At 42.4% G+C, this 22,422-nt stretch overlaps 1 protein-coding gene across 1 annotated transcript; it reads left to right on the forward strand.

Moving 5' to 3' along the window:
- The first annotated feature begins 10,351 nt into the window (after positions 1-10,351).
- KCNA4 (potassium voltage-gated channel subfamily A member 4) lies at positions 10,352-18,145 on the forward strand. Its single transcript, XM_046014186.1, has 2 exons — positions 10,352-10,727; positions 13,851-18,145. Exon 2 carries the CDS (start codon positions 14,628-14,630, stop codon positions 16,590-16,592), a length of 1,965 nt encoding a protein of 654 aa, XP_045870142.1. The 5' UTR covers positions 10,352-10,727; positions 13,851-14,627; the 3' UTR covers positions 16,593-18,145.
- Positions 18,146-22,422: the final 4,277 nt, after the last annotated feature.

Here is a 22,422-nt window from a genome sequence, read left to right on the forward strand (position 1 = left end):
AAGACCCATTTCTGTCCTCCCTCAGGACTCCCATAAACTCTGGGATGACTGTGTTACTTGTTATTAAAGAGCCCCAGGTCCCCTTCTGTTTTTTGAGACATCCCTTATCAATGAGCATTCTCTCTATTGCAATAGTTTAGATAAAACAATCTCCGTGGGGCGCCTGGGTGGCTCAGTGGATTAGGCCGCTGCCTTCGGCTCAGGTCATGATCTCAGGGTCCTGGGATCGAGCCCCGCATCGGGCTCTCTGCTCCGCAGGGAGCCTGCTTCCTCCTCTCTCTCTGCCTGCCTCTCTGCCTACTTGTGATCTCTCTCTCTGTCAAATAAATAAATAAAATCTTTAAAAAAAAAAAAAAAACAATCTCCGTGCCTGGTGCATTTGTCTTTCACAGTTTGGTGCTGTAACTCAGATAGGGCTGGATCTTGCTTTGGGGTCCCTCTTTACTTACCCAGGTAAAGAAACCTTTGCGCTCTGCTCCTGACAAATGATTAGTAACCCAATGGAGAGTCTGACTCCTGGTCCTGCGCTATGGACTCATGTCCATGAGAAGCAGGGCAAGGTACCAGCTTGATTTCTGGGGTCAGTCTTTGGGTTTTGTGGTCTTTTGCTGGTCTCCGTAAAGGAATTGATCATTTATAGAGATCTTGTCTCTTTCATGTGAAAGACAACAAAGACGCTGGAGTGTTAGTCTTTTGTTTGTCTATCTGAGTTCAAATTAAGAACTTATACCCACTGGAAAAGGAACAGCTCTTTAATGTGGATCAGTGAGTTCTGTATTTCTGTATTTATGTTTGATCTATGACTGAAATTTTAGAATTAAAGCTATGTTTTAATTCTATGTTTAAAGACTATGTTTCCTTTCTCTCTTTGGATATTTATGTCAGTCATTCAGAAAGACTTCTACCTCTCATATAATGTAACATTGCCCTCTTTCAGATGGAATTACAGAATTTGATTACAAGATCTCTTTACGGAGTTCTATTCTGATGGGCTTAGAGGTAAATTATTGCATATAAATTGAATATTCCTAAAGTTCCCAGAAATTAAGGAAATGGAATTACTAAGACGCTCAATGTGCTGGATTTAAAAAATATTCTTACAGAAAGCAAATCAAATATGTTTCATTATTTCAAGTTCACATAATTTAGGCAAATCTTTGACAAATGACTGTTACATAATATTTTTAGTTTAATAAAAATAGCTATGCTTTCTCATCAGTGTTAAGTATAATAAACAGCAGGTACCATTCTCACTTTGTAGATGAGAACATTACATTTAGAAAACTTAAACTTAATCAAGTTTATACATCTAGTAATGAATGGATATTTGCTGATTTTAGAAGCTGTGCTTTTAACCTGTAATCTATATATCACTGTAAACAAGTCAGATTATTCTTTGCACACATCACATTCAATTTAGGAATGAAATATTCAATAATTTTCCCAAGTGAAAGAGAGTATATTATACTTTTCTTTACGCTTAAAACCAGAGCCAAAGTTCATCACTTGATGGATGTACACTGCCTTGAAAATGGGAAAATTAATTATGTTATTAAATATGTTATTAGGGGTGCCTGGGTGGCAGTCATTAAGCATCTGCCTTCAGCTCAGGGTCCTGGGATGGAGCCCCGTATCAGGCTCCCTGCTCAGCGGGAAGCCTGCTTCTCCCTCTCCCACTCCCCCCCTTGTATTCCCTCTCTCTCTGTCTCTCTCTGTATCAAATAAATAAATAAAATATTTAAAAAATAAAATAAAAAATATATGTTATTAGTGCAGGGACCCTGTTAAACTAAGTTTGAAGTGTGTGACTAGACCACTAACTACATATACCTTAGTTGTCACATGACAGAAAGTCATGTGAACTGGAGTTCTCTTGAAAGATTGTGCCCAATACTTTGAACTGGTCCTGGATGGAAGAGACTATTTCAGATTATCACATATCAAGCCACTTCTCTGTATGGTGATTTTAAATTTAATTATAATAATTATATTATTATTATAATATATAATAATTATATTATTATTATAATATATAATAATTATATTATTATTATAGTATTATTATTACTTTTTTAAAGGATTTTTTTTTAAGATTTTATTTATTTAACAGAGAGAGAGATCACAAGTAGGCAGAGAGGCAGGCAGAGAGAGAGGAGGAAGCAGGCTCCCTGCGGGGCAGAGAGTCGAATGCGGGGCTCGATCCCAGGACCCTGAGATCATGACCTGAGCCGAAGGCAGCGGCTTAATCCACTGAGCCACCCAGGCACCCCTTATTATAGTATTATTTAATACAATTTTAATTGTTTCTAAAATTTGGAATGTCACCCCTCCTAAGAATCCCGAATTTCCTTGCATTTTTCAGGAAGTCCTTTGCTACAAGTTCTGCAACTTCCTCACTAAATATTTCTGCAACATATTCCCAGGCCAGAATGAACTTTGTAGCCCTAGTTTAGTCTCCTTTTTTAGTTTTATTTTTTTCTTCCGTGTGAACTTGAACAAATAAAACACTAAACAATCATGATGTTATTTTGAAGAGTGGCCTTTACATTTTTAACAATGTAGTATTCTAAAATAATTACTAAAATAATTTTTTTTTTAAAGTACCATGTTAACACTGGCTACTCTTGATCCCTTCTTTTTTTTTTTTTTAATTTTATTTATTTGACAGAGAGAAATCACAACTAGGCAGAGAGGCAGGCAGAGAGAGAGGAGGAAGCAGGCTCCCTGAGGAGCAGAGAGCCCGATGTGGGGCTCGATCCCAGGACCCTGGGATCATGACCTGAGCCGAAGGCAGAGGCTTTACCCACTGAGCCACCCAGGTGCCCCTAAAATAATTTTTTTTTTAAAAAGTGCTCTGCCTCTCAGAAATGACTCTCTCTTTTAACTAACAGAAGAATATGCATGTGTAAAGCTATTCTAAGATCAAAGCAGTGGTTCAATATTGTCTTAAAAATAACTTTAATTTGGATCCAGTCAATTTTATGTCACTCATTCAAATTATCTGCCTTTATGTACAGAAGATTTAGTATACTTAGTAAAATTCTAAAAAACACCATAATATCCTAAAGAAATCTGCTGTTGTTTAGAAAACTGCATGAACAATTCCCATCTGCAAATGGTTATTTATTACTTCGTTATTTTTAGACTTTCTTTTTTTTTTGGATGCATCGCTCACAGTAGCCTCTGGGTGCGTTTGCCGAGTTTAATAATTAGCTTTCCCATTATAGCTTACACACAACATGGAAGACAACATAAACACAGGATGCATTCACATACGTCAGCGCATACTCACGCGCAAATAAACAGGTGAGTGAGGATACCTTTAACCCATACTTTATCAGCCAAGGAGATTATTTAATAATTCCTTAAAAACCAAGAATCAAGGAGCTACTTCTATGTTCAGGGATTATGGTTTGTTTCTGGGCTGTGCCTTGTGCCTATAAGCTTTTCACAAGGTTGAGGAATGTTTATTCTCTGAAAATAAAATTATTAGTTCTGAAACACAGGAAAAAGAGCATAAAATACTGCAAAATGTCATCATAATAGTGTCTACTAGAGTTGCAACTCAATTGTACAATAGTTGACATAACCTTTAAAGTGGAGTGTGTAAGCACTTTAAATATGCTAGATATGATGCCAGTAAGGTCCTCTAAACGTAAGAGTACCAAAGATTTCCCAAGATTGTAAAAACGATCTGGAATGTTGCTGTTAGAATGAGTTGGCTAGACTTGTGTTGGCTTCTGTTCAGAAAATTTCATCCCACCCACAAACTCAGATGAATGAGTCTTGGGAGCATATGTGACTTGACCAGTTAAGCTGGTAACTTGTGACTTGAGCAGCCTGGTTCAAAAAGATGAGCTAAATCAATCAGATTCCTCCTTGTGGGGACGAAGGATTCAGTTCATATGAGATGGTTATTATTTTAAAGCAACACTATCCTCTGTTTATGCAGTAGTTTTACTACCTACATTTCCTGTATGATCCACACTCATGACTTTGAGACCCAGGACTGATAGTATAGTTTTCATTTTACACACAAAGAAATTGATGTTCAAAAAGGTTGGGAACCTTCTGGAGGTTCCACAGCCAGGTGTTTGGAGAGACAATCCTATAACCCAGTGTCTGATTCCTGCTTCAGCGCCTTAAGCAGCCCAAGAGTCATTGCTTTAGTCAAATGTTAATCCCCCCCCCCAAGAGCTGTTGTAAATCATTAGAATTCCACTGTAAATATTATTAAGTTTAATTATTAAATTATTAAATTTACCTTCAAGTTCAAATCTATGTATGAATTTGGAAAAGGACTCATTCTAAAAACCATCTGAAGGAAACTGTTAGTTCTTGCAATCTTACATGACCTATGATCTCTGTGCTTCTTCAGGCTAAGAGCTAGCTTGTGAGATTGACTGAGAAATAAATTAGAGTTGCTTCTAGAGTATGTAAAACCTGATATGTGGTGCCCTGTTCTCAGTAGCTGCTGCTGAGAAACCATAGTTAGCATCCTATCACACTCATACTTTCAGTCTTGTCCGTTTTGGCTTTTCATTCTAAAATATAATCAGTTGGCTCATCCCCAGAATTGTGTTTTTATCTTCAGCCAGGAGTGGGGAAAACTGAGCAAAGAGCAGAAAATTTGAGGTGTATTTGTGAACTGATCTGCACCCAAGAGAAATTTCTTCTACGTGAGAACATCCTTCCTAAAACTATGACGGTTGTTTGGGGAAGCATGTACTAGACAAGGGCTTTCTAACAGTCAACCAAATCAGGAGAAGTAGTCAGGGCTCCAGTGGGTGAGGTGATCTTGGAGAAAGTGTATAAACATTCTTGTGCGACACAACAGAGGCCTATTATAGGCTTTGGTGATGCCTGTTCTAGGGAGTGAATGGTATAGAACAAAATCAAAGTGGGGAGTTGGCGGAAGGAGTCAACTTTCATGATAACAGAATGTAGCCTGCCCTATGGTTACCGACTAAATTTAAAGGGGCTTTCAGAGAGTTTGGAATAAAGTTTTGCCAGGAAATATGGCATGACCTCTCATTTTTATGAAAAGGTTCATATGTAGGTATATGGAAAAGTTCCTTGATATAAACTGTTAGGAGTTACTACAGAGGGCAAGGTGCTGGTCGTGTCTGTGGGAAATGAAATACCATTTTATGCCTAAACCTTGCTTGATTTACCTCTGCCCCAAGTTTGCTCCTGATTGTGCCAAGAAAAGGGTTTTAGGTGATTCTTATTTGCACCTGGGTTCATTTTAAGTGAGCCTCCACAGTTGCCCTATTTTCCAATTATATAAGAGGAAAGCAGACCAAAGAGCTAAAAGGATGACTCCCCGTTGGTGGAGTAGGACTGACAGTGGGTCTCAGTAGTTGTGTCGCCCCACAGCAGTGTACTACTGTTCAAGGTGGGGTGCTTTGCAAATTCTCGGTTACCTCAATTAAAGAAGGACATTTTTGATTTATTTGCACTTAGAAAACTAAATCAGAGATGATTTAAGCTTATGCTAACTCAATTTTGCTCACTTGGCCTCTGAGACGCAATCATAGATTGCGAGAAAGGGCTGCCCTTGTAGCCAGGAAGCAGAGATGCTTGTAACTCAGTCTAGGGGATGCCTCCGCTGCTGTTCTGGTTTGCCCAGGGGAGTAGATTGTGCACATGAACTACATCTGTCCTGTGTGCAGAGATGGAAGAAGGGTTGTAAATGCTTTTATGCAGTGTTTTGTCACAGCCCCACGTTCAAACTTTTTTTTTTTTTAAGATTTTAATTTATTTATTTGACAGACAGAGATCACAAGTAGGCAGAGAGGCAGGCATTGAGAGAGAGAGAGAGGAAGAAGTAGGCTTCCTGTCGAGCAGAGAGCCTGATGTGGGGCTCGATCCCAGGACTTGGGATCATGACCTGAGCCAAAGGCAGAGGCTTTAACCCACTGAGCCACCCAGGTGTCCCCCACCACGTTCAAACTCTTGAGCATAGCACATCCATGTCCACCCTTACTTCCCTTTCCTAAATCATATCGGACCTCTGCTTACCTTTCTTCGCTTATCCTCACAGGTGCCATTCTTGTTCAGTTAGCCTCTGCTAAGGGGGCTCTTCCTGCCCCATGGACTTTTCTTTCTAGCCTCACTTAAGTTCTGCTTCTCTCTGACCGTTGTGTGTCTTCTCCCAGATCCCTCATCTCATATCCTCTAAACTACAGGTGTCCACCCTGAGGCAGGCAATGTTGTCTTGTTGCCCAACATGCTGGGCACAGTGTTGTGATCAGGAAGTCAGGAAGAAAGGGGTCCATCTTCCTCTGCAGAGGTGATATTTCCTCACTGGAAAAAAAAAAAAAAAAAGTGTTAAGAGCTGACCAGTCCTGGTACTCAAAAGATGGAATAGGGAATAGTAATGGACATTCATTGAAAAATTCATGTACAAGGAAAAACTGTCTGAGGGATCCACATTTTATAAGGAATAATGAATGGGTGGCTCAGAACATCGGTATCCATAAAATCTGGGAATGGGAGGAATGGCATCAAGTTTCCCAGGACTTTCTCATTTTCACATCCTTCAGAACTTTAAAAGTCAGATAGTTGAGAGGCTGGGAGTAAGCAGGCAGAAAAAGAAGAAACATTTTTTTTCTTTCTTTTTTTTTTTTTTTTTTTTTCCTCCCAATGCATGCACTGAACTTTCTTGGCAAATGGAAGGAAGACTCTTCCATTATTCATTCATTTTATTACTTTCTTGTCCAGTGCCTACTCTGGGTCAGGTGTTGTGCTGGTTGCTTGGGATACAGCGCCTGTTTTCAGGGAGGTGTTGCAGGCTTCTCAGGGAGAGAGAGAAGTAAATAGAACACTGCAATTCACTGGGTACTGTAGTCCCCAAAGAGAACAAAAACATTTATAATGGGCTTAGTTTGTATCCCTCAGGGCCTCCTATCTGCTTTGTACAAAGGAGGATCTACTGCCCTTTGCCCCTTTCTTTATAAACAAAGACTTCATAGTGTGGTCTGGAACATTTGTACCACCACTGAGAGAACTCAAAGCCAGGGAGAAATTATTTGTGGTAATAGGTGTATAGGGAGGTGAGGAGCTTAAGGAATGTCGACTACTCGATGACTGAGAAAGGCAAGAAAATAATTTCTTTTTCTCCAAAGAAAATAGAGTTTGGGGACTGAGACAAGGTAGATTTTTTGTTGGTCACAAACAAAGAATCTTTCTGCAACTGTTTATGTGAGTTTCTAGGAATCTTTAAGAGAATTTCAGGGAGAGAAATGGAATTTTCTTATTTGCTTTATAAAGAAATTATTTTAAAGGGCGAAGAGGTGTGTGGGGGGGCGTATGGGGGGATGGGGAGAAGGTTGGGGGAGACGGTTGGGGGAGTTCCTCCCAGTTGGACACCACCTATCTTTCAGGTTCCAGCTCCTCTTAGTTCACCCCAATGCCGCACGTCTGCATAAACTTTATTCTTGCCGTTGTTCAAACACATCTCCCCTTTCCTTGTCAATCCTTGCTTGCTTCCCCCAAATTAGATGCTACTCCGTTCTTTGCATCCCTGAAACACCACTCTCATACCTTCATCATTGCACATACCCCCTTGTTTCCTCATCTGTCTGTGTATCCGTAACAGCCACTCCCTTGTGAGGACGAATGGGTATAGAGCACATGGCCTTATCATCACTAGCATGGGGTCCATCCTCCTTGCAGTCAGATGTTCCTGGCCCAGTTCTGTTACAGAGTCAGCTATATAACTTCTGGTATGTTTGTTAACCACGGTGAGCCTCAATTCCTTCTCTGTAAATTATAAATAAAATAGTACCAACCACATAAATTGTTCACTTATGCAGATGAAATTTAGACAATATGCATGCGAAGAATTCAGCACATACCCAGGGACTAAGTGGACAGTCAGTGAGTGTTACTTGCCTCGATCAAGTGTTCAATAAGTCCTCCTTGTATGACCTGAAGGACTCTCTTGGCAAGAGTGGTTTTTCCTCAGCTGCGTTCTTGCATGGTACTTCAGTAATTCAGATTCCTGATACCTAAGAAGTACAAGTATTTATAAAGTCCTCAGGCATTTTTAAACCTTAAAATTCTCTGGGCCATGAAAGGAACAAACGATAAATGGCACATGGAGGCATAATTCATAAATTCTTAACATGATCCATTGAAAATGTCCAAGATTCAAAATAACTGTCATCTTTTGTACTTCATTCAATCTCAGCTTTCATCTCTCTGAAAGCTTTCCACAGTTGGTCTGGGAGATCTCACAAATTGCTTCCAGGAAGCTAGTCCCAAGGTCTAGTGTTCTCAGACCTGCTTTCTACCATCCCAAGAAACATGGTTCTGGGAAGACAACAATAAACTCAAATATCTGCTTTTGGTATGTATGAAACTGCACACTGTCTACATCACACGAGGGAGGTACGGAAAGAGGGTTTTAGGCCAGTGCATGGGACCATTTTTATTTTTGAAGAAATCCACCCTCCCTGCTTGCTGGAATGAACTATAATGGGGAATGAATTGATGCAAAGAGCCTCTCTTGACCCAGCGTGGAGGTACACTTTTCTCAATTCCTCCGTCCCTTGGCTGAGCCCAGAAGATCACAGGTAAATTTATTCAGGACAAAAATTCAAGCTGCACTAGTTAGAAGAAGTTAGGACACCTAGGTCCCACTTCAGTTTCTTTCCTTCCTTCCTTCCTTCGTTCCTATTTCTTCGTTCCTTCCTTCTTTCTTTTCTTTTTTTCTTCCTCCTTCCCTCTCTCCCTCCCCCTCCTTTTCCTCCTTCCTTGTTTCCTTTTCTTTCTTCCTTGTTTCTTCCTTTTTGTTTCCTTGTTTCCTTCCCTCCCCTCCTTCCTTTCTTCCCACTGATTACAATGGGAATGTTTTAGTTATTTTAAAAGTTTTTTAAAAAGAAAAATCAAACAACAACGAAAAGGAGTCCTCCAGGTGTCCTTCGCTGAGCCGGCAGCAGTTAGGTGAGACCAGAGCATATCTATAATTCAGTTCAGGAATATTTCTCTTAATAATTAATCGAGCGCCACAAAAGGAGGAGGCCCAATAGGGCCATCGAACAAAGCTGCCAGCTGAGGCCGACAGTGGCCGCCTCAGCGCCAGCTGACCCGCCCAAGGTCGGATTTACTCCAGCAGTCCCGGTGCGCGTTGCCACTGCTTGCTTGGTCCATCAGAGGGAGCTGGAAGGGATGCCTGGAGCCGGGGTCGTTACCTGGCCTTGTATGTGTGTGCGTGTGTGTAAAAAATCGCACTTCCCACCGCTATCTTTCTTTGAGTGGATGTGTGGTAATTGCAATTTTACGTCCATGTCTATGGGCATTTCATACACCTGCCACCTAATAAGCAATGTGGGAGTCCATTCCAGGGTGGACGTCAATGCAGGCGCACTCGCCTGCCCCGCGGGGTACTGTGGGTTTTGTTTGCTTGTTTTCGCTGTTTGATGGGGGTGCATGGTATTAGAGATCCGACTATTATGATAAACACCTCCCTGGAGTCAAACCCCTAGCCGAGTTGTATTCTTGCAGCAACAGGTTCGGGGAGGGCTCCTTCACCCCTTCTAAAATCCTCTGCCCCCCGGCGGGATTTATAACCTGCTCAGGGGCCTCGGACTCTCTCCCCCTTGCACTTGTGCCTCCTGTGCGCAACCCCTAACCTGGGCCTGATTCCCATTTCTGCAGCCCGCCCCTCACCCGAATCCAGCACACTTTGAAAGTGGGCCTCCTCTGCGCCCAGAGGCCCGACCCCCGAGTGGAGGCTGACAAATTGTACAAGGGAGGCGGAGACCGAGGGGAATCGGCCCCGTTCGTAGGCGACTGGGGGGCTCCCAATTAGCGGCCTCGCCAGACATGTACCCATGCTCCCAACCCTACGAACCTGTTAAGCGGGGCTGTGTGTGAGTGTGTGTATGTGTCTGTGTGCGTGTGTGCGCGCGCGCGCGCGCTGAGCTGTAGAGAAAGCGGGTCAGGGAGAGACGCGCAGAAGAACCCTGTTGGCGAGACTGGACCTCCCGTCGAAGTCTTCCCTGCCAACCTCTCTCTTGGGCTCCCGCTCTGCGGTGCGGACCCCCATTTCAGCGCCAACGGGGACGCTTCTTCCTCCGGGATTAGGGCTTCGCCCCTGGGGACGACAGCCAGAGGCTCCCGGCTTGGTTCCCCGTTGCTCCCCAGCGTCTAGGGGTCGGCCAGGGGGGCGGGCAGTGGCGGCGTCGTGACTGTGCCCGCCCCGCGGCGGCGCGGGGAGGTGCCCCAGGCTACAGCCCGCTCGCCACACCCTCGGCACAGCCCTGGCCCCGCCCCCGGCCGGCGCGCGCTCCCGGCCAGGGGAGGCGTGTGCTGCTTCTGCAGCCAGCGAGAGAGGGAGAGGGATGGATGTTGGAGGAGGAATTCGGGCTTAACAAGTGATCGCTGCTGTCTAGGATTTTGTTTCTTTTTCTGGGGGAACCTTGACTTCCTTTTCCGATTGAGCCCTCCTGTGCTGAACTCCCGAGGAACCAGAAGTCTTGGGGTCTTCCCCGGGGTAGCCCTGATCCCCACCCCTGGCTCCAGCAGCGAGGACTCTGTGCCCCTCGGCCAGGCAACAGAACTTGTTTCGTGGATATTTTGGAGCTTCCACCTGCCACACCGGAGTGATTCCTTCTACCCCCAAAACCATTCTTCCTCTCCTCCAGCTGTTGCCGCTTGAGGGGGGAAAGACAATCCGAGAGAGGGATTTTCTTTATTTTTCATTCCGCTCGGGAACGGTAAGTATGATACCTCTCTTATCTTTTCCCCACTGCCCTCTTTTGGTTGTTAAGAAACAGTGGACATTTGAGGGATAAATAATATCGGGAATGTGACAGAAGGGCATGAATGGAAGGCGGTTAAAAATAAACCAGGAGGTGGAAGAAGGGAGGTGCAGATGCTGCGCGGCGCTCCGGGGGGCCAACAGTTGTTATTTTCCTAACCCTAGGGATGGGGTGCGTGCGCCCTGCTTAATGTGCCCGAGCGGGAACCTAGGTCTGGAGGGGAGGGTGCGATTAAAGATGTCGTTTTCCAAAGGCATGGGGTTCAGATTTAGCATCGTTTTGCCTCATCCCGGACTCACCGGTTCCGTTCCTTTGGGAACAGCTGGCGAACGGGTTTGAATTGCTGCCTCTCCCAGCATTTGTATTTGCGTGCATTTTCCGAGCATTTCAGTAGCACATAGGGACTGTGTCAATGGCGTGCGTTGAAGTGTCTATTTCTCACGGTGTTGGCTTTTTGATTTTTTCAATCTCTCCCTTTCTCTCTCTCTCTCTGATAGGTTCAGGTACCACCCTAAGACAGTTGCAGGAATTAGCACTGAGGGATGAAAACAGCCTTGTTGTTGGGGGGCAGGGGAGGAAGGCAGGGATGCTTGGCTGTTGTTTAGGGGACACAGGGATTGGGGGAATAGGTAGTCTGCAAAATCCGATTAGTTTAATGGTGTTAAAGAGGAAGGGAAATTTCTATGCAAAGGTCTCCCCCATCAAGGCTCCTGGGAGTAGGCTTGAACAGATTCCCCTAAGCATGAATACCTAGAGGAGGAAGAAAGATTTTTAAGCCAGTCTTGCTGTGTGGAAGGTTTTTCCTTCACTTTCCTTTTTTTTCTTATTCTTTTCTTTCTTCTCCCCCCTACTCCCTCCATCACCTCCTCCTCCTCTTTTACTTTATCATCATCATCATCATCATCTTCTTCTTCTTGGTTGGGGATAGTGAGGTAACTGGTAACCAATTAAAAGGAAGGTAATTTGCTTTTTGTAAGGTAGGGGAGGGAGATAAACAAAAATGACCAAACCCAAATAAATAAATAAATAAATAATTGGTGCAGAGCAAAATGAGGGCAGGTCTACATCTGCAGAGTTGATGGTGAATTAGAAGACCTGCTAATTCGTGACATTCTGGGAGCACTTAGTTGGGAGAGGGGTGTGCACAGTATACAAAAATACAGGTACTTTGGTTCTAGCGTTTTATTTAAATAGTGTATTCTAGCTGCTTTGAGGGAGTTGGGGGGAAGAAACTGGGCAAACTCTCAGGCTCTTCGGCCTGTGAAAGTCTTTAAAAGGTGAGTGGTGGCCTGACCTTCTAGAATAAATGTAACTCCAGGGTGGTTTGATAAATAGAGATTTGGAGACATCCTGAAGGTAAACGTTTCAGTGTATTTCCTGTCATTAGGAGTCAGGCAAAGGAAGGAGCTTGTCATTTGAGATACCTTCAGAGGTGTATTTTGTGTTCTAATCAAGCTCACCTCTTGCCCTAGGAGAATGTGTGATGCTAACTGGGAAGTGCTCTGTTTACCACTTCCCTGCTTTGTCACTTGGTAAAACTTGGGTGGGTTTAGCCTTCTAGGCTGACAGGATTCAGCAAGGAGCAGCAGCAGGTGGTCAAGGGTTGAATCCCTTTAATGGCTCCAGAAAGCCATTTCTCTTGTGCTCCCCAAGTGCTTCCAGTAATAGAAACTGGTAGATGCCCTGAATTCTGACTGTCATTATCCTCCCCAATTCTCTGGGCTACTCTGCATTCTTGGAAGTCCTGTTGGACAGAGTGCATGCAAAAACATAGGAGACAGAAGATTAGGGCAGTTCTTTTAGGTCCTGGCTGAGGAGATGAATTAGTTGGACCTAGAGAGAGCCAACCAAGAAGAAAGGCCAGCAATACCAAGTGACAGTGGAGACGGATCCGGGCTCCAAGGAAGAAGTGATCAGCAAGTGGCAGATAGGAACTAAAAGTGGGCAGAGAGAGGCAGGGGAGGCAGCGGGGTTTGGGAGACTGGAGATAATGGATTATATTATGAGGGGGGGAGTATGATAGGCTGAACATAAAATCCACACAAACTGGGATTTAATATATAAGGAAATATTCCCTTGAGAGGAGTGTAGGAGGAAGCATTGAGGGGAACATGGAGGAACCGTAAGGAGAAAAGATGATTATCAGAGAAGTGGAAACTGGGATTAGCTCCTAGGCTGTGGGTGGTAGGGAGTGTTCTGGAGTCTGGGGAACAGAAAAACAACAACAGGGACATGCTTTAGGGAGTCAGGAAGTGCTACCCTACTATAGGCCATTGGTGTGTCTCAAAGTGTCCTAGATGTCCTTACATTCTGTCCTCCCAGTAACTGAGACTGTGGTTTAAGGATATATACATTTGGGCGTGAGTAGATTGACAATAAAAGCTTAGGTTACAATCATGTTACTCAGAACTGCCAGCATTTATTGACATTCATTATGTTTGTGTTATTCTATTAACATTCAGAGCCTCATTCTGGTCCTCAGTAATCAGGATGGGGATGGGGGAGGTTGTATTATTACCTACACTTTGTAGACAAGGTGATTGAAGCTTGTTGAAGTGGTGGAGACTGGATTTTTTAAAAAAAACTGGTTTTTCCAACTGCTCTGATCCTGAATCAAGACAGAGAGGGGTGGAAAGACACTAAATTCAGAAATATCTGATGAGTGGAAATTTTAAAAAAATGCCTTGAGATCAATGAATGATGGAAGCAGCTGTAAAGTGACAGCATTATTATTGTGGAATGAAGAAAGTGACACCGAGAATTAAGACCTGGCATGAGTGAAAGGGAGAGCCGAAGGAAGAGCCACGTGGGTCGAGAGTGGAGAGAGGAAAAATAACTGAGTTGCCGTGAAAATAGACTGAGCTGAAATAATAACCAAAGAAGAAGGACAGAAGGATGATTTAGTGAGGAGATTTAACCACCTGCCCCACACTCCTTGGAAATTTGTGGTCACTTGGTGCTTTATGTGGTTTGCTTGAGGACAAGAGAAAGAAGGTGTATGGGAAGGAAGCACTGTTTGCTCTTGATGATTTGATTCCTTTTATTTTTCTCCTATGCTTGTTTCCTTTCCTTTTTCAGGTGAAGTGCTTCCTCTGCATGATTTTAGCTGAAGGATGCTCTGCATTTCCTTGATTTCTATGGAGACCTCAGAGCTGGGTTTGCCCCTGCTGACACCTCATCTTGTAACTTCTCTACCTCCCAAGGTCTTTGCCCCTGTTGATAGCTTGGCATTGGCCCTGGGTCCAGGAAGCCTGTGATGAACTTGAGGGGAGCACTTGGAGAATCACCCCTGATAGGCTTTGAGCAGCCATGGCTAGACGTACTTCGAGCCACGTGTTAACATGGGTCAAGCTGTCACTAGAAGGCAAGTGCTAAGACTAAAGGCTTATTTGCATTTTATTTAAATCTGATGGACTGAGCTTTGGACAATTTCCATGGCAGAAAAATATATTCCATTTTCTAGGCACAACTGCTGGCTGTCAGATACTTGCCGCCTTTGAATCTTGCGGCATCACCACCAACCACCTCCTAGACGTATTTCCAAATTCGAACAGCCACCCGAAAACAGTTGTTTGGGAGACCCCAGCATTTTTTGACTTGGGCTTTAGAGTGCTAGGTTGTTTATCTAGACCAGCCAAGCTCTGGAGAGCAATGTTGAATCCCTGGGAACAGAGAGCATGGGGCGTACTGATTTAAAAACAGAAAATGCAAAGTTGGACTGAAAATATCCTTAGTCTTCCAAGCAATCTGCTTAAGGGTTCCAAACTTACCTTAATTTGGTGAGAAAAGAAGCTGCCCTATTTTTCTTTCTTCTTCTTCTACAACTGGAACCAGCCATTTCCAAAAACCACCACCATGGAGGTTGCAATGGTGAGTGCGGAGAGCTCAGGGTGCAACAGTCACATGCCTTACGGTTACGCAGCCCAGGCCCGAGCCCGGGAGCGGGAGAGGCTGGCTCACTCGAGGGCCGCCGCGGCTGCCGCCGTGGCAGCCGCCACAGCTGCTGTGGAAGGCAGCGGGGGTTCCGGAGGTGGCTCTCACCACCACCACCAGTCGCGTGGGGCCTGCACCTCCCATGACCCTCAGGGTGGCCGGGGGAGTCGGAGGAGGAGGCGCCAGCGGCCTGAGAAGAAGAAAGCCCACCACCGTCAGAGCAGCTTTCCTCATTGCTCTGACCTGATGCCCAGTGGCTCTGAGGAGAAGATCCTGAGGGAGCTGAGTGAGGAAGAGGAAGAGGAGGAAGAGGAGGAGGAGGAGGAAGAGGAGGGAAGGTTTTACTACAGTGAAGATGACCATGGTGACGAATGTTCCTACACTGACCTGCTGCCTCAGGATGACGGGGGCGGTGGTGGCTATAGTTCAGTCCGCTACAGCGACTGCTGTGAACGTGTGGTGATAAACGTATCAGGCCTGCGCTTTGAAACCCAGATGAAGACTCTGGCCCAGTTTCCAGAGACTTTGTTGGGAGACCCTGAGAAGAGGACTCAGTACTTTGACCCTTTGCGTAATGAGTATTTTTTTGACAGGAACAGGCCTAGCTTTGATGCCATCTTATATTACTACCAATCAGGAGGCCGCCTCAAGAGGCCAGTCAATGTCCCCTTTGATATCTTCACGGAGGAGGTGAAGTTCTACCAGTTGGGAGAAGAGGCCCTGCTCAAGTTTCGGGAGGATGAGGGCTTTGTGAGAGAGGAGGAGGACAGGGCCTTGCCAGAGAATGAATTCAAAAAGCAGATTTGGCTTCTCTTTGAGTATCCGGAGAGCTCCAGTCCAGCAAGGGGCATAGCCATCGTCTCTGTCCTGGTCATCTTAATCTCCATTGTCATTTTCTGCCTGGAAACTTTACCTGAGTTTAGGGACGACAGGGATCTCATCATGGCACTGAGTGCAGGCGGACACAGTGGGCTGTTGAATGACACTTCAGCACCCCACCTAGAGAACTCAGGGCACACCATATTCAACGACCCCTTCTTCATCGTGGAGACAGTCTGTATTGTTTGGTTTTCCTTTGAGTTTGTGGTTCGCTGCTTTGCTTGTCCCAGCCAAGCACTCTTCTTCAAAAACATCATGAACATCATTGACATTGTCTCCATTTTGCCTTACTTCATCACACTGGGCACCGATCTGGCCCAGCAACAGGGGGGTGGCAATGGGCAGCAACAGCAGGCCATGTCCTTTGCCATTCTCAGGATCATTCGTCTGGTCCGAGTATTCCGAATCTTCAAACTCTCCAGGCACTCCAAGGGCCTGCAGATCCTGGGTCACACCCTCAGAGCCAGCATGCGGGAACTGGGCCTTCTGATCTTCTTCCTCTTCATTGGGGTCATCCTGTTTTCCAGCGCTGTGTATTTCGCGGAGGCGGATGAACCTACTACCCATTTCCAAAGCATCCCAGATGCATTTTGGTGGGCTGTGGTGACCATGACAACTGTGGGCTATGGGGACATGAAGCCCATCACTGTGGGGGGCAAGATCGTGGGGTCCCTGTGTGCCATTGCAGGTGTGTTAACCATCGCTTTGCCAGTGCCAGTGATTGTCTCTAACTTTAACTATTTCTACCACAGAGAGACTGAAAATGAGGAACAGACACAGCTGACACAGAATGCAGTCAGTTGCCCATACCTCCCTTCTAATTTGCTGAAGAAATTTCGGAGCTCTACTTCTTCTTCCCTGGGGGACAAGTCAGAGTATCTAGAGATGGAAGAAGGAGTTAAGGAATCTCTCTGTGCAAAGGAGGGGAAGTGTCAGGGAAAGGGGGACGACAGTGAGACAGATAAAAACAACTGTTCTAATGCAAAGGCTGTGGAGACCGATGTGTGAATCTTGTTCTGGAAACTTTTCCAGAAGTTTCCACCCGCCACTACCCCCCCCAATCCCAGTATCTCCAAATATATTTATGCATAGAGAGTGCAGTTACGAAAATGAAATATGCAAACAAACCTAATGCATATAGTAGTACACCATTTAATGGTTATAAGTGGCATAATTGTTACCTTGTATTACATATCAAATAAACGATACATCTTGGAGAAGAGGGAGGCTAAAATAGGAGCAAATCTATCTTTATATTTTTTATTAGAATGCAAGCATTTTGCACATTAACTGGAAAAGATGTTAAAAGTAAAGATGGTTACACGGAGAGAATGTGTATCTGTGTATTTGTGTGTGTGTGTGTGTGTGTGAGTAAATTGTCAGCGTTGTTAGTAATTGTGCAATGATGGGAAAAGTTGGCATTTTGAAGTATTTACTATGTAAGAACTAATGAATTCGAACCGTCATTTATTAGTGCTTTGATAGCATCTCATGTCTTCGGATTCCATGGTTGTTTTTTTAAAAATTGTAAGAATTACTGTGTAGAAAAAAAAAAGAAAGTGAATTATTTAATAGAATATAGGTCACAATTTTATCTTGGATTTAATTAAAGTTTATTTTTAACTAGAAATTAACTTTTCAAAAGGCTGTGGGGGCCTTTAGAAATTGATTATATTTTATTATTAATTTTGGGAAGATATGATAGCAAATGTCTAACAATATGGAAGAAGTGAAATTGGAGAAAATGTAACAAGTTTTGTTCACAGATAACAGGACTGGAATTTTTTTTTTTTTCCTTTGCACTACTTTATATGCTGGAGATTGAGAGAGACTTCCTACTGTGAATGTTTACTAATGTAACAGTTCAATGACAATCATTGGAAGAATGATTTCTTAGTCTTATTTTATAGTTGTTTTCTTTGTGTGAGACTAATGGCCACGCAGATAACAGCACATGATTCCCTGTTTTTAAAATCTAAATAACTGATTTGTAAAGGGAATATGAAGTAAAATTTAGCAACTGATTCTGTTGAAATTGGACTGTTACAATGATGCTTCTGAAACCATACTATTTTAATTATTCTTCTGCCTTTTAAATCCAGAATAATTTAACCAAAGTTAATGCATGCACTGAAAGAATTCTTGAAGAAATAAGATGCCAGCAGCTACAGTGATTATGGCTTAAGAGCTTTCTATTAAATGTGCAACATAAATGCTAGATTTATTAAGTTTATTTCTTTGTGCAGCTACCTAAAGGCACAGTGTGGGGATTCACCTCAGAATTTAGCACTCTGTTTGCTAAAACTGGTATAAGGAAGAATTGTGTCAGAACATTTGGTTTCGATATCACCATCGTTTTCATTTTTGTTGACGGATCTTATGACACACATAACTGTGTTTAATTCATGACAAGGTGTTCTAGAATGTTAGGTAACAGCTAGCAATCAGACCTGCACTGTTAAGTCATAATGAGATATAAATGAGCAAATTTAGAATACGTAAGAGGCCTTATTCTCCGGTGTTTCTTCAACATTTATTTTTTATAAAATGGTTATCCTGAAGTTTGGGGAAAGTATACTATGTAGCACATAATGAATTCTGACAACTGTGAATATTTAAAAAAAAAAAAAAAGATCTAGAATAGCTTTACTCAAGCTTTTAAGTCCCTGGTCATCATTTGATAATAACATAAATCTTCTTTAATGATATTTGAAATTCCAAGTAAATCTAATGTTAGGTTTAAAAGCAAAGTTACACCCTTTTTCCCACTCCTTCCCCACCACTTATAGGAAAACACCTCTCAAGAATACCATTTGGAGAATGGAAAGCAGCAAGCTGGGGAGTTGACTGAATGCTCTGACCAAAGATCTCTAGGGGACAATAGAGCGTGACAAAACAAGGAGATGCAGTCTTGTAATAAGACTTCAAAGATGGCATTTTAATATATTTTGGATATGGAGCAAAAATGTGATAAGCATTAGAGTAGGAGGTAGGCTCTCTGGGTTGGTCACTATTCATTTGAAAAAGTCGCCATAAATCTCTGCACCCCAGTTTTCTCATTAGTGAAGAAGAGGGCACATAATGCTTTTGTTACATCGCAGAGTTGTTACGGAAAGCAAATATGAACATGTGAAAACTCTGGAATGCCGAGTTCCATGTAAATGCCTGATGTTGTGTCTAAATTGCTTAATCTTCCTTTGGGAGAAAGAGATTTAGAACCCATGAGTTACATCTGCTTTATTAGGATCTTGTAAAAATCATGGGTAATTTCTTTAATTTTGAGCTCCTTACAAGAAGTGGATATATGCAGATTCAAGATAGCCAACCTATCGTTGAATAATTACTGCAGTTTTTCATTTGGGAGAAAGATCCCAGGTGTGTCATGGTGTAAAAAGTTGACTCTGTGAATGAGGTACCATGTGTCTTTGGCTGTACCCAACTAGGTCAGATTCTATCTTAAAATAGTTTAAATGCTTTCCAGCATTGGATGTTTATTGAACATTCTATAATAGCAATAGTGACGATTTGGCTGTGTTTAGAAAGGAAAAGGTATTATAGTCCCACAACGTCTCCTTTTTAAATCTGAAAGTTATGATAAATTTGGCTGAGATGTATTAGATCTGATAATTCTGTGAATTCAAGAAATATAGTCATTTTGAGATCCTGGGGTTTTCCTTTACTTACATAGTTTTCTTAAGAGGCAAATGGTCAAGAAGTGATCACCCTGGGCTTCCGAACCAAATACTGTTAGGTTATCACTTCATGTGTGTTTGTTTGTTTGTATTTTTTTTTCAAGATGCATTTATTTTAGGATGTCTGGATCTTGATTCCACACTAAGAAGAAAGCATTTAAGCCCTCAGGATTTGTATAGGGTACTTTTGTATGGAACACTTCTCTTGTAGAGAATGTGTGAAGGTAGAGAGTGTGAAATGCAGCTGTGGATGACAAATGTGGATAACATTTTTTTTTAAAGTCAAAGCCAGGCAAAGTGCTTTAGTACCATTTTTAAAATTTTATGCTGAGAAATATGCTTCCAGAGACTATTTGTAACTGATTTAGGGAACTATCTTCTCAGAGACCACCATGCACATTTGGCTGTAAGATAAAAAAAGAAGTGGCCCCATTTAGAAACTGAATTTCAGGGGTCCGGGATCCTACGTTTCAGATGATCATGTTACCAAAAGTACAGTATTTGAAGGTCATCCTAATCAGAGTCTTTTCAAGGGTGGATACATTGTTCTTTCTTTGCAAATGTTTGAAAAGGAAACATAACAGTTTGGAGAAGAGAGGAGAACTATTCCTTTTACCTTCTGTGAAAGAGAGCTAGTGGGTGCCAGAGGAATGATAGCTGGTCTTGGAGTGGAGAGCCGTCTCGTTGACATTGGCACATCATTTCATCTTCTTGATTCCCAGTTGTTTTTGTTTTTAAGTGTGAAATCAGGCTGTTGAGCTACATTATTACTTGATTCCTTCCAGCACAAAAATTCTCCGATGTTGAAGGAAGTATCAGGCTAGCTTGATATTCTCTAGATAATTCAAGTCATACCAGCCTTGATTTTTATAGTTAAGTTGTAAGAGCAGAATAGCTTTAAAATCTCACCGTTGGGTTAAATGCAAGAACCAGGTGTTTGAGATTGAGGTTTTAGAATGTAAGCTGAATGGATAGGGTGTCTTTTGAAGTTCTTTATTCTAATAACCAAAGGGAAGGGATTCCCTTAATAAAAAAATAACTCAGTCTCCAGTTGAATACATATGGTGAAAGTTGGTAAGTAAACATTTTGATTTCTTGCTTTGTTATAGTGCAGTCTTGTCAGTAAACAGAGTGTTCCGACCTGTGCTTGGGAACTCATTTTATGCTCAAACACATGTAGTATTTCACAAGTGCTACTGCTTTCCTTGTCAAATTTGTTTTAAACAGGGTCGCTGAAGCTTTGTGAAAATCTTTTCATTAAGCATGTGTTGAAATAGAATCCTCTGTATGAATAAGACATTTCTATGGAAAGCACTATGAGATATATATATATCTCATATATATATATATATATATATATATATATATATACGCACACACACACACACACACACATATATCCATTTTCTAGAAAGTCAACATGAACCAGCAGAAAGCTATTTTTAATTGCATTCAAATCATAAGCAGTAGTATCCCCACAGCCCAACAGACTCAGTAATGGTGTTCTCTGTTGTTGATTTTGAGGTTTTTGTGCATCTTCAGCCATAACATTGCAGCTATTCCTAGGCAAAGTGGGAAATACACCTAGGTTCAGTTTACCTTTTTCAGTGAACATTTGATGTGCGCATGTGCACGATGCAGACTGTAACATCCCTCTTTATATTTTTTTTTTTTATTGATACAGTATAGAATGATTACGGGTTGTCATTCAGTGACAAAGGGGCCTGTTCCAGGAAATCCTCCTGACCCAAAAGTCATTCTGAATTCTGCAAGGGACATTTGGTGTGGACAAAAGGTACTTCTTGGTTTTCCTGCCTGCAAAGAAGTTTGACTCAAAGCACAGGGTCGTCCAAGCCAATGTAACCGTTACAGGTTAGAAGATAATCCTACTTCCTAGTATGGGGATCAGTATTCCTATTTGAAAGAAGGTTGATGGAGTGGTTTGTGTTCAAGATTGAAGGAAGCAGAGCTATTTTTGCAGTAAATGGGAATGTGTACTTCTGAAATGTAAATTAAGATTAGGACTGTGATATGAGTTTTATTTCTGACTTGGTTCTCTGTTTCCATAGCAGTCCAATTTCTTACAGTATCTTCATAAAAAAATATGCTAATACATATCAGACCATATGGCCCAATCTGGGGTACAGAAAATATGGTTACTTTATTTATGGGTAAATAAATTAATCCCAGGGCACGAGTTGGGTGCTTTGAAAAACATAGCACATAGTTAATAAGCTCTGGCTCTAAGTGAGAAGAGTCTCAAACATATCCCCTTTTAGGCCCGTCGGCTATACTAAGTGGTATCAGAGTAGACGGATCAGGCCAATAATGTGCTAATAAGGTGTCTTGCTATTGTCTAGGAAAGGAGATTCCCACATTCACTGGTCATGGTGTTGCTAACCTGCAGTTAAGTTTTTGATTTATTTGCCATCATGGGTGTCTTGGGAGGAGAATTTGTATCCAGGGTACCAGGAGCTAAAATAAATGAGTTTGGTAGCCGATCCCCAAATAGTCAGCTTTTGCTTCCTGACTTGCAAATTATCTATTGTATAGATTTTCCACAACTAGTTTCTCATCTGAGCCGACTTTACTCAGGCTCAAAACCATTGTCTCCCTTTCAACAGCCCGTCTAGAAAACTGTAAAATTGTAAACAGAAAGTAATATAGTACAAAGAAACAAATACACTGAAAGTAAAGAGCCAAGCAAAACGTAACTGGAAAGCCAGGTCTGTTGTCCAAATCAATGTGTCATGTATATCAGAACGAACTAGGAAGGATTTAGGACTGACCTTTGCCACATCCCCTCACCATTAGCATAGTCAACCAGGAGGTGACTATTGCAGTAAATGCTGTAAAGCAGAATAAGTTACTGAAGAATTGTACAAGTTAACATTTTCTGTGAAAATGATAGAAGTGCCAGCTTACCTTAGAAATGGTCTTAATAGTAATTGTTAGGAATAACTACTAAATCTGGAAAATATGCTGCTTTTTCCAGTTATTGGCATTATGTACATTGGAATAATTTTTCATGATTCTGTAAGATTTTTCATGATTCCTAGCATATTTTTAAAGCCACAGAGCACGAAGGCATTTTTATACACAGCTGCTTAAGCTTGTGGATATTGGAGGATCAGTCACCTCTTAAA

This window comes from Meles meles, chromosome 8 (assembly GCF_922984935.1).
Source record: "Meles meles chromosome 8, mMelMel3.1 paternal haplotype, whole genome shotgun sequence".
NCBI classification, from domain to species: Eukaryota; Metazoa; Chordata; class Mammalia; order Carnivora; family Mustelidae; genus Meles; species Meles meles.